The sequence below is a fragment of the Ictidomys tridecemlineatus genome, chromosome 7 (genome assembly GCF_052094955.1).
Source record: "Ictidomys tridecemlineatus isolate mIctTri1 chromosome 7, mIctTri1.hap1, whole genome shotgun sequence".
NCBI lineage: Eukaryota > Metazoa > Chordata > Mammalia > Rodentia > Sciuridae > Ictidomys > Ictidomys tridecemlineatus.
In genome coordinates, this window is record NC_135483.1 from 94,643,593 (window position 1) to 94,656,242 (window position 12,650).

General features: G+C 31.3%; 1 protein-coding gene across 4 annotated transcripts in view; it reads left to right on the forward strand.

The window, feature by feature from the left end:
- The window catches only part of Dpp10 (dipeptidyl peptidase like 10), a 1,268,842-nt gene that overhangs the window by 1,222,006 nt on the left and 34,186 nt on the right, over positions 1–12,650 (forward strand). For all 4 annotated transcript variants that reach the window (XM_040294095.2, XM_078017228.1, XM_005315927.4 and 1 more), the window contains exons 18-19: positions 3,544–3,642; positions 3,749–3,818. In XM_040294095.2, the coding sequence (XP_040150029.1) occupies positions 3,544–3,642; positions 3,749–3,818 (169 nt within the window). The remainder of the gene's footprint in view (positions 1–3,543; positions 3,643–3,748; positions 3,819–12,650) is intronic.

Consider the following 12,650-nt stretch of genomic DNA (forward strand, 5'->3'; position numbering starts at 1 on the left):
TAACCAAATTTCAGTTTATGGCAGGCTAATATCTTCATCTTTCATATTTTTAATTGGAGTCATAAAGTGGGTTATTAAAATAAAAAATTGTACATAAAAAATACCCATGATGCATCTCAATAAAACCACATCAAAATACAAAACAAACTGTTGCAGAAATTGTGAAATTTTAGTGATGAAGAAAGCATATCTGAAATCATGAAAAACAAAAGGGCATATGATATCTGTACATTCCATACAGAGTAACAAAGAAAGATTGTATATATTTCAGCAGAAAGAAAAGCAGTTTAAAGGCCACAGAGCCAAATACTTAAAACACTGTTAGAAAGCCAAATTAAACCAAGCAAAATACTCAACCTAGAAAAACAAACTTAGAAAAAAATCCTTCAAAGGTGAAGACAAAAATCAAGCTTAAAGAAGAAAAGAAAAAAAAAGAATGTATCACTATCAAAATTGCACTTCTGAGTCACTCGTGGATAAAATATGTTAAAAAATCATTCGAAAATATTTTGAACCAAATAAAAATGAAAATTCAATAAATCTAAATTTAGGGATAACTACAGTTGTGACTTTGTAGGGCTCTTTATTTTTATTTTCTATAAAAGGGAAGGGTTGAAAATCAATGATCTTAGCTTCCACCTCATGAAACATGCCTCTAGTCCCAGCTCTTGAGCAGGCTGAAGAGAGAGGATCACCAATTCTAGGCAAGCCTGAGCAACTTAGCAAGACCATCACTGAAGAACTTAGTGAGACTCTCTGTCTTAAAAATAAAAAAATACAAAGGTCTGGGTATGAAGCTCTCATAGGTTTAATTCCTAGTATCAATCAATCAATCAATCAATCAAGAAACCTTAAATCATTAAATAAAATTAATTAAAACAAAGCTGAAGTAAGGGGTGAATCATGTATCTTGATGGCAGAGCACTTGCCTAGCGTGTGTGAGGCCCTGAGTTCGATGCTCAGCATCACCCACACAAAAATAAATAAGTAAATAGATTTAAAAAAAAATTAAAGGTGAAAAAAGAAATAAACATAGGTAGAAATAAATAAGTAAATTTTTTTTGTGTCAACATACCTTAATACAAATAGAGATATGATAAATGTTGGTATAAAGGTGTATTAAGAATTGTATTGAAAAAAATGAGAGCTCATGTATAATGGCATAATTTGTTGTGAATATACTTAATATACAGAGTTACAAAAAATTGTGCTGTGAATAGATAATCATGAATGTAATGCACTCCACTATTTTCATGTATGTAAGAAATTATTTTAAAAAGGAAAAAAAGAAATAAATAAGTAAATTTAAAAGGGACTATCAATAGAGAAAAATACAGAAAAAGGTGCTTACGTGACAGGATCAACAAAACAGATAAAATTCTAAAGAGAGACATAAGGAAATAGAGAAAATGTACAGTGTCATTATCATTTTCATTAATAGATTAGGTGATGCTAATTCACATCCTACAGACACTTAGAATTATAATAAAGGGATACAATAAGTAATTTATACGAGTAAATCTGATATCTTAGATAAAATGGATGGATTTCTTAAAAGACATGGATTGGTAAACGTTTACTGAGAAATAATATGATACATAAACACCCTATTATCTACCAAATTTTCTAAATTCACAATTACCATTCTTTTCAGAAATAAAGCTCCAGTTCCAGATGAGTTCACTGGTGCATTCTATGAAACATTGAATAAATTACCACCAAGCTTGCTCAAACTTTTTCAGAAAATATAAGGTTGCCATTGTATGGATAAATAAAATTTTCATGAATTTAAATGTATTACTCTTTAACTAAATAAACATCAGGTCAAACCTAGAAATTTTTAGACAAGATAAGACATGACTATATGAAGTTTACACAGGAATACATATTGCTGTAGCCTTCAACATTTAATTGGTATATTCCCCATAATCTGCTGACAATGCAAATGATTTAGAAAACACATTTGACTAAATATAATAATATATTAATAGTAATTAATAATTACTCAGCAATATAAAAATAGAAATCACTTAATTTAATGGATGTTTTATACAAAAATACAACAGGGTGGTAGCATTCCTTTATTATTATTATTAAATTTAGTTGATTTTATTTTTGAGACTGGTCTCCCTGTATTGCCCAGGCTAGGTTCAAACTCATGATCCTCCTGCATTAGCATCCAGAAGAACTGGGCTGATATAATTCTTCATGGTGAAAGATGATGTTTTCTCCCCAGGTTTGGAGAAGTCAAGAATGTCTGCTTCAACCTTTTCTGTACAGAATGTAGTAGATGTAGCCAGGACAATAGTAAGAAAAAGAAACATAAGTAGTGAAACTGTCACCATTTGTAGAAGACATACTTATTAGCAATCAAACAATCGAAAACTATGGAATAGCAAAATAAACTCTTAGAAATAAATGCATTTATTGTGATCATAGTATGGCTCAAATACAAAATGCAATCATTTTATAAAATGCAATGTAAAATTAAAATATAGTTTAAAGTACTATTTAAAATAACATCAGAAATTTATAATTTCTAGGAATAAATCCAATGAAAATGTATAAGTTCTCTAAAATAAAAGCTGTATAAATATCTGGGGAATATTAAAGATCCAAATGGATATAAACTCATGTACATTTACATATTTTAATATGAAATATCTCCCCAAAGAAACCTATAGTTTTAATACAATGCAAATGATTTAGAAAACACATTTGACAAAATATAATAATACATTAATAGTAATTAGTAATATAAAATAGAAATCACTTAATTTAATGAATGTTTTATTCAAAAATACAACAGCTGGTAGAATTCTTTTATTATTATTATTTTATTATTATATTATTATTATTATTATTATATTACTGACATACCCTTTATGTCTTGTCAGTCTGATTTTTCTGTTGTTGCTTAATTTTCAATATTTTCTATTGTCCTACTGTCAAGCTTATTGATCTTTACTACAGAATCTAATATTAATTCTACCTACCATGTATTTTTTTTTATTTTAGACTGTAAATTTCATGTATTTCATATTCTTCAGTTTTTATTTATTTTATTCTTCATGCTTTTTCTATCTTATTGAAGAGCTAGACTATAGTTTTCATCTGTTTTAATGTCCTTATCTGGGAAATATATCATCTGTGTTATTTCTGTGTTATTTTTATGGATTAATTTTGTTATCATCCTGAGTTTTTGTATTCTATCCAGAGATTTTGAATTTCACTTCCTTTGTTGCTTGATAATTTTGTATTTCTTTTAAGATTCTTAAGCAAAGTAGTATTACAAGTAGATTTTCATTTTGAAAATGTAGTGCTAATTTCAGTATATTGGTGTAAATGAAGAAAATATCACTGAAATAAGGAAGTTCAGTTAGAAAATTGCTATAGTAATTTAGGAGACCAATTGCAAGAGTTTAACTGGTACCTAGCACAGTGACTGCAGAATGGTAAAATTGGGTAATTTGGGGGGTATTGTACTGATTCTTAATTAATGCATAGTAATGAGCTATTTGTACTGTCCTTTTTGGTTTATAGAATATTTTATATTGGAAAGCAATTCTATGCTGAAGGAAGCCATCCAGAAGAAGAAGTTAGTAAAGTCAGAAATAAAAATCCTTCATATCGACGACTATGGTAAAGTTTTGTGCATGCTGTGTTATTCAAGAATAACTTTCTCTGCATCTTAGAGGTTACATGTAAATGACTCTCCATCTTTAATATTTTTTTCTTTATTTAAAAGAGCTACCTTTACAGTTGTCCTTTCCCAAAGACTTTATGGATCGAAACCAGTATGCTCTTCTATTAATAATGTAAGTATTTTAATTGTTTTTAAAATAAAGGGATCTAAAGATTGTATATTTCTTATGCTTCAATAAAAAATAGAAGCCTTATGTGTGTAGTTAACTTGGGTATCTGTCATTTGTTTGGATGTGAAGGCAATTATACTCAGGTCCATATCGACCTGCTGTAGAGCCCTGCCACAATGGGAAAGCAGACCAGGGTTAGAGATTATTTCCATTTTCTTTGAGAAACTAACTGGTTTGTCTTATCATTAAGCTCCTGCTTTGACCTTGTTGATATTTTTGACAGAAGAGAAAAGTAAAGACTTTTACAAAGAGCCAATTTAAATATTTGCCTCATTGGAAAGGAAAACTTGCCTCATTTTTAGAAACAAGATGATAAAATTTTTTATTTTCGAGCTAAACCTCAATTCAAATTGGAGCTGTAAGATTTACCAGCTCACTACTTAATTTTTCTAAGCTTCTGCTTCTGTATAAATTAATAGAAGCTAATACTATGGTATTTTATATTCACATATAGTATTTTAATATTAAAAATATTTATATAAAATATATATTAGCATAGTGTTTGGTAGAGCATAAATACTTAGAGATAGTGCATAATAAATTTTAAGCATAGTCATACTTATTATCATAGATAGTAGTATATTTAAGTATTTAATTTTATCAATATAAATATTTAATATGTGATTTGGTTTCCATAAAATTATTTAATGCATAAATATTACTGAAGCATGTAAAGTGGTATAGTCATGCTACAGAATTTACTTTGCTGCATTTTGGCTAATGAAAGAAAGAAAATAAAAATGGAGGGAGGGAAGGAGGGAATGCTAAATCATGTCATGTTATTTCTATTTTTAGATACTGTTTACATTAAATATTAATCACTTTATTCAAACTCCTTAGTTTTTGGAGGCAAATTCCCAGGAGTTAGTTATGCTAAAGATGACACCAAAACCAAACTAAGGATTTTTTATTTAATTTATGTTTATAAAAGTGTTCTATTCTTTTAAATACCATGTTTATTTATAAAATATCTGTGCTTAGAAATATATGTGGGCCACAATGGCATAAGTATAAAGTGTTTTTTTAAGAATATTTTAAACTACTCATAATTTAAAGGCATATCTTCTTCTGATTAAACATAGTTATCAGTAGCAAATTGACTTCCCAGTCTAAAAATAGCAAAAATTAAAATGTTATTTCATAAATGAGCATTTGGACAATGCTGAGGAATACATAGAGTGACCACCATTAACTGAATCTATGAACTGATTTAGTGTTTGGACTGTGGCTGCTTTATTGCTGTTCTGTGCAGTGTTATCTGTTACTCAGCAAATTATGAGCCATTTCTTAATCTGCGGAGGTGGGTTTACATCCAGGAAACTCTATGGAGAAGGCAGGAGTGGGAGACTTATGTACCTGAGTAACTGAAAGAAAACTTGGCCTTGAAGAAAATGGCCCCTGTCAATTTGGTAACAATCTTTTGGCTAAATCTTCATTATGGGACCTCAGAAGAAATGGTCCTCTGAGGACCTCTCTTGGCCATGTGTTCTCTAACCCAAGCCTAATTTTATGTTATTGAAAGGATAAGTTAATTAATGGGAACAGAACATTTTCACTGCAGTAGAAAATCTAAGAGGCTTTGCCACCGCAGAGGGACCTTGGTGACTTGGATTTGCTATGGTCTCTATGTAGTCAGTCATGATGCCCTTTCCCTGGCTACACCTCATCCCACCCCCAGTCTCTCTTCAAATGCTTGTCTTTCTCTAGTCTTTCTGTGTGACACTATGAGTCCTTAAGGCCCCGTAATCTGCATCTATGTCTATATTCTTTATACATCATTGTCACTTTCAACATTTATAACTTGGGTCTATCTTTTTCATATTATTCTTGTTTCCTACTCATGTATATGAAATTTAGTACAACAAATGTATACCATGTTGCTCTATCTGGAAGAAACTATGCTAATGGCTATGGAGAAAGAAACAGATTGCAGGCACAGTTCTGAGTCCTGTTCAGTATATTTTCACAATGCTAGCATACACTGAGGAACCTTTTGCAATTCTGTGATAGTGCAGAACTAAAAGTGATGTAAGAAATATAGTACCATGGCACATGCTTATTTGATAAATAAAATAAAATGTGAATCTAAAAAGCCTAGGTCCTGTTAGAAACAATCCAGAGAGTTGTGCTATAGAGTTTAGTGCCATTCTACAGCCCCATCATCTCATCCCACTATCTACTCTTTTACATCAGCCTATACCTTCCATACTGGATAAATGTCTAATTAGAACAGGCAGCAAATGTTATATGAATTACCAGAATTCAATATGCTCTATTGTGCCTCCCTGACTTTGTTCCCTTCTCCCTGAATTTTTGTTCCCTCTCGTTGAATCCCAGAGAACCCCTGGTCATCCATCAAGGCTAACCTTCCCAAAGCTTTCTTCCCCTCTCCTTCCTACTCCATCTACATTCTATCTCCATCCCTAGTGCTCTCCTCCTCTTACATGGATAGCCTTCTGCAAGCCCCCTTCATGGATCTTGAGACAAATTGGTTGCATTAACACTTTTCAACTTTTATTTTTATGAGGGTACTTTTAGATGATCTTTTTGGAATTCCCATGAGATTTTTGACCAAAGTTTCTGAAACAAGATCCATATTCTGGAAATGAGTACTTAGAGAAATAATTTGTAGTTAAAGGAATATTTAAATATCTTAAGAAAATACAGTTTTTAATCCATTTATTCTATGCATTTCATGTATTAGACAATGCTTGATTGATTTGTGCATTCCTTCTAGCACCTAGCTCTTGCAACAAGAGTCACTCTACAAATATGTAGTGAGTGAATAAGTGGATGAAACTGGTCACTCTCATTCCTTTTCCCACAAAGAAATTCTAACTGGAGAGCATTATTATTTTTATCCAAGTATTCTCATCATTCAAAGTTTTACACACCAGAGTCCTATAATTTGGTCATCTTGATAGAAGTGAGCTAGTTTTGAGTTGTTTTCTTTATAATTAGTGTTAAATAGCATGATATAATTCACTAATTCACTCATAGGGAGTGAAGTTCTCCAGTCACTCATATCCAACAGTTGAGATGACACCGTCCCTGGTTTTATATACATATTTTTCATTCCCTTAACATTGAGAAAGATTGTTTAAGATTGTGATTAGCATCCAGCTCATGGAACCATAAATTCTTGCCTTGATTCACTAGTGTTTCCTCAGAGTTCATCTTCTTCAAGCCCCACAACAGCCAGACATCCTAGTGGGATGATTCAGTTCTAGACTGCCACCTTCCTGTCTACCCACATTTTCTTTCCTTTGGTTTGCAGCTGTGACCTCTCTTAGATGCTTTTCAATTGTACCCTCAGGGCAAACTTGTTGAAATTCCTATCTAAAAATGTAGCTCTCACATCAACCAGCTCCTTCACCAAAGAGAAATCTGGCATTCTTATATCAGAAACCACTTCACTCAGGAAACTCCACCTTCTTGATCCTTCCTTTGTGTGTTTATACAGTTAGTAGTGCACTTAGTTTCTTTGACCCACTGGAAAAAATTCTACTACTTCTTTAACATATATCTCTAGATAATTCTATGCACAACTCTGTTGTAAACATGTAATCATAACAGATATTAATAACTGCAGAAGAATCACAAGTCCTTAATGGAAAGGGTAGGGATTGGAATTGGAACAAGAATTGGAACATTATTGGTATTCAGTAAAAATCAATAGAATGAATGCATGGGTACATGAACAGAAAAATATATAAATCAATCAGCCTAAGTGTTCATCAAGAATGAAATGAGGTGGGAAAACAGAAAGAAGCAAATGACTTCAGACTTTATAATGTGTATAAATTTAGCCTCTACACAAGTCAACTCCTCTGTGGTTTAGTTTTCAGTGGAGTAAAATGAGAGGTGAGTTTCTCATTTCTCTCAGGGTCTTTCTGGATGTGGATAAATGTGGACTGATTTTTATGTCTTCACACTGTGTCTTTACAATTAGATCATTCAATTTTTCTCCTCTAATTGTGACAATTAGTAATAGATACTGACTGTTTATTTTGTATGAGGCCTTATGATAAGGACGTATGGACTCTTTTAAATGCTTACAATAACACGCGAGATAAATATTTTTGTCTCAATTTTAATACAAGAAAATTATGAATAGAATATATCATGTATATTATTCCTGATATGAACACAGCAAAACTAGGTTTTGAACTGAAATTTTACTCATTTATTTTTTGGATCCTAAACCACTACTCTCTGTTCTTAACACTGTTTGCCTACACAATTCACTGTATTATAATTATTGGCACATTATCAAATAACACTAACCTAACTCAGAAGAGGCTTCTATAGAGACAAATTCTAATGTCCTTCTTGTCTTCTTCCTACTTCACAGTGCACAATAATCTCTGGATTGTAACATTTTCCATGTGTATCATATTAGTGCTTTGGTGTAAAATTTTGATCACAGAAAGTAACCGAGTTCCTGAATATTCTATGCGAAAGATCAAATTCTCAGTCCAGACTCTTTGATAAAATTCTGATTCTAAACAAAAAGTTCACTTAATGGGAAGTCTTTACACTCTTTATTTGTTTTATAGATTCCTAGACTTTGAACAAATCAGATGACCAGAGGTAAATTTGTTTTGTTTCCCAATGGTAGAGACAGATATATACCAAAAACCTCTAACATTATGTGATCCTTAATTTTTTCCGTACTAAAAGTTCATTCATTTTACGTTCAGTTTCATGCAAAAATAACACATATACTTGTCTGATATGGACAAGAGAGTGCTAATATTTATTTCAAAGAGCAATTATTACCTTACCATGTAATGATATTCAAAGCTCAGGTTTTGAATTCCTCACATTTATTAATCTCCCTCATTTAAATGGATGGAAAATGTACTCATATTCTAATATACTGGGAATTATTAAGAGGAGAAAAGACAGTGGCATTTAATCTAAGTAATGGAAGGAGAGAAGGTGATCATTACATTTTTTTCCTCAAATATTTTAACCTTGTTCTTTCACACTGTAGATAATGCATCTTAATGTCACTATGAATTTCTTACTACAATTTAAAATGTAAAACAGAGTTTTACAGAGATTAGAATTACCATTTTACAGGTAAGGATACTTTAGGGTTAAAAGTAGTGGATAATGTGCTACATGTTGATATTTATTAACAGATGAAAAGTTGGCAGGAGAATACATTGGCAGGCTTTTATTAGTTTTTCCTAAATAATTATAAGGCAAAAGGCATGAAAAAGATGTAGTATACATCCCAAGAGACTAGAATTAGAACATAGTAAATAAGTAATTGTTGTTCAACATCTAAATCTTAATTCTATTCTGGATAATTCCATTTTATAATAATAATAATAATAATAATGATAATTCCAATTTTATTTTTCTTTGGAGATATAATCATTTGTATACCAGATATCTTCAGTAAATATTATTGTGATGTCAGTATTATAATTATGTTCTCTTAAAAAGATATTCATTTATTTCTTTATGATCTATAGTTTTTTAATATGTGCCTTAATTTATTAAATTATAAAATTGTTCTGCTACTAATACCTGCTTATAGTACTATAGTTATTTTTTAAATTATTATTATTCAATTGACAGAACAATGTCACTTAAGATTGAAATGTCTCTATGTTTATATAGTCACATTTTTGTTGAAAAATAAATTTCTATACTCCAGCTAAAGGATTAGAAATAAAGTTTTAAAAATATGTAAAGCATACATTACTGAAAGTTTTTATGATGCCCTATATGGGCCAAAATGGAGTTTCAAAGTTTGCATGTAATTGGCATCCACTTGAATATTATAATTCCACTTCTTTTACTATATATACACTATGTATTACAGGTCTCAATGTTGTACTCGGGCTGAGTTGTCCTTTCCTTGAGGAAATGAACAAACCTCAGTTTGTTGTGAAGATTGTCACTTGGTTCTTTTGTTAGAATACACTTTGTTCTGTATTTTATCTAAAATACTTCCATATTAAGTCAGCACTAGAATATTTTTCACTGTCATTTCTAAAACAGAGCTTCTCATAAGAGATTTATTTACATGAAATATATACACATGAAGAACAGGATAGATTCTCTGTCCTTGGTCTGTTTATATAAGATATACTAACATGTCATTTAACTGTGACTTAGGTGTGACCTTCTCTAAATGCAAGGGAATTGAGAAATGGTATTCTAGCTCCATGAGAATATAACTGTTCTCAGAAAATAAAAGGAAAGATCTTTCTACCCCCCTTTTCTTTCTAAATCCTCACCTACTCCATTGGAAATTGTCCCAAATAGAAACTGGCCAAAGGATAAGAATTAATGTAGTAAGACTTTGACAGCAGAGACAATTAGGAGATAGAAGCTTCCTCCCATTTTATTTCACATTTTCTGTGCAGGAGATGTCCCTGAGGCCCTTTTCTATTGGTTCTGTTCTGATATTTTCATATGATGTCTAAGATGTTTATCCTGAGGTTAATTTTGTGTGGATAATACTAACAGTCCATTTTTGAGTTTCAGAGCTGGCTCATTAATATCCATGCTGTTCAGTGCTTCAACCTTTACTGATAAGCTTTCAGTTTTGGCTTCCTGTTACAATATAAATAATTTGATATAAAGAACTGGTTTCCACTTTTTCTTCATTGCTCTCATGAGAGTTATTACACAATTTTTGCATCTGGCTAAGGAGACAATCTCTGGCTTCTATTCAAGGGAAAGATCAAAATAGGATCAAATTCGCTTCATGCAAAAAAAAAAAAAAGAATACTTTCAGTATGGTAATAATTGATCATGGAACAAGGGAAAGGGGGAGAAGAGGAGGGAAGTGAGAAGAAGGATGGAGTTCAGTTTTTATAAATGCAAAAGACTTTCTCAAATCTGCAGGTAAAAAGCCATAAAACGAAAATCCAGTGTATTTTTTAAAGAAATTTTTAAAAATTTAAATCTGGTCATGTTGTTGACTACCCCAGGGACAAGGTGGATGAAATTAGGATGATTATAAGTTTAAGGCCAGCTTGTGCATTTTAGTGAGACTTTATTTCAAAAACAAAATGAAATACAGATGAATGGATAAATACAAAGTGGTATATATGCACCATAGAGTTTTTACTCAGCCATAAAGAAAGAAATTATGTCATTTACAGGAAAATGAATAGATCTACAGAAAAATCATGTTGAGTGAAACAAACCAGACTCAGAATGTCAAGAATTGTTTTGTTTTGTCCTATAAATGGAAGCTAGAGAGAACAAAAGAGAAAGAAGGAGTGGAAAGAACCACAGGAGACTAGAAAGGAGACATGTAGAGGGGATAGGAAGGGATGGAGAAGAGAAGGGAATGGGAGATAATGGGAATAAAATTGGCCAAATTATGTTACGAGTATGTACAGTATGTCAAACGAATCCCACTACTATGTATAATTATAATGTGCTAGTAAGAAAAAATTCCTAGATTAAAACAGGGGATGTAACTCAGTAGTAGAGCATTTGCTTACAATGTGCAAGGCTCTGGGTTCAATCCTCAGCACTGCCAAATTTTTAAAAAACTTTAAAAAATAAATTTTTTGATTAAGAAAAGGCTTTAACTGCAGCTTTTTTCACATTTATCTACAATAAAAGACAACAATATTAAATTGCCCTAAATTGAGTAAATTGGCCCAACCAAGAATAAGAAGCGGAAATACTAAAGACATTTTTCTTTCAAATAAACTACAACTGAGAAGAGAGACACCTCTGAATCAATGCAATTTAAAAAGAAACTGAAAGCACTAAACCAATTCTGAAGAAGCTTATAAGATACTTTGAACGCATGGATGATAGACTTACAAAGGGACAGTCATTCACTCAATGGATTTATGCTTAGTATCATAAACAGATGCAAAAGACACTTCTTTTGCTTTGAAATGGACATAGTTACTGCTAAACAACTGCAACTCAAGTCAGCAAAGATGTTGCTATATTACATATCAACTATTTTAGATAGAATTATGTAAGAGCTTATTCATAAAAAGAGATTTTTAAATTATTTGTATTTATGCATATAGAATGGGTATCTAGAACACTTTTGTTGACCAAAGTTCATTTTCCTTAAGAAACTGTGTTCTTGAATATGGATACAGAAATTATCAATGTTGAGTTGCATAGAAATAGCCAGATTTGGTTAGCTCACCTTCTGAAAAGGATGGAAGATAAAAGGCCAGAACTGGGTTAAAACTACTGGATACCTACCATGGATACGCTTTACAGACACACACACATACACACATATGTATATATACATGTATAGATTTGTTTAAATATTGTTATACTCTTTTAATTGTTGTCATAACTCTCATCCTCCTTGCAAAAGATAATCAAATGTAGGAAGGAAAGTCAGTTGTTTAAAGCCACTGGGCCACATGTCAGTTCAGTTTTGTTTAATCCTCCTACTGCCTGTATTCCTTTCAACAGTTCTACTCCTACTTCCCAATAATATTTACATCATTAATGAAAAGGGTTTTTTTTTTTCCTGAAATATTTAACAGTGGACAAGGTCTATGAATTAAGTTTGCTGAATAAAAGTGATTGAAAATTAATACAATTTGAGAACTTACTTGGTAGATAAAAAACTAACTTATCTACCAAGTAAGTTCTCAAATTGTATTAATTTCAATCACTTTTATTCTCTCTTAAAAAAAACTAACTTGAGAGAGAGAGAAAGAGAGAGAAATAATTTTTTAGTATTTACTTTTCAGTTTTTAGTGGACGCAACATCTTTATTTTATTCTTATGTGGTGCTGAGGATGGAAC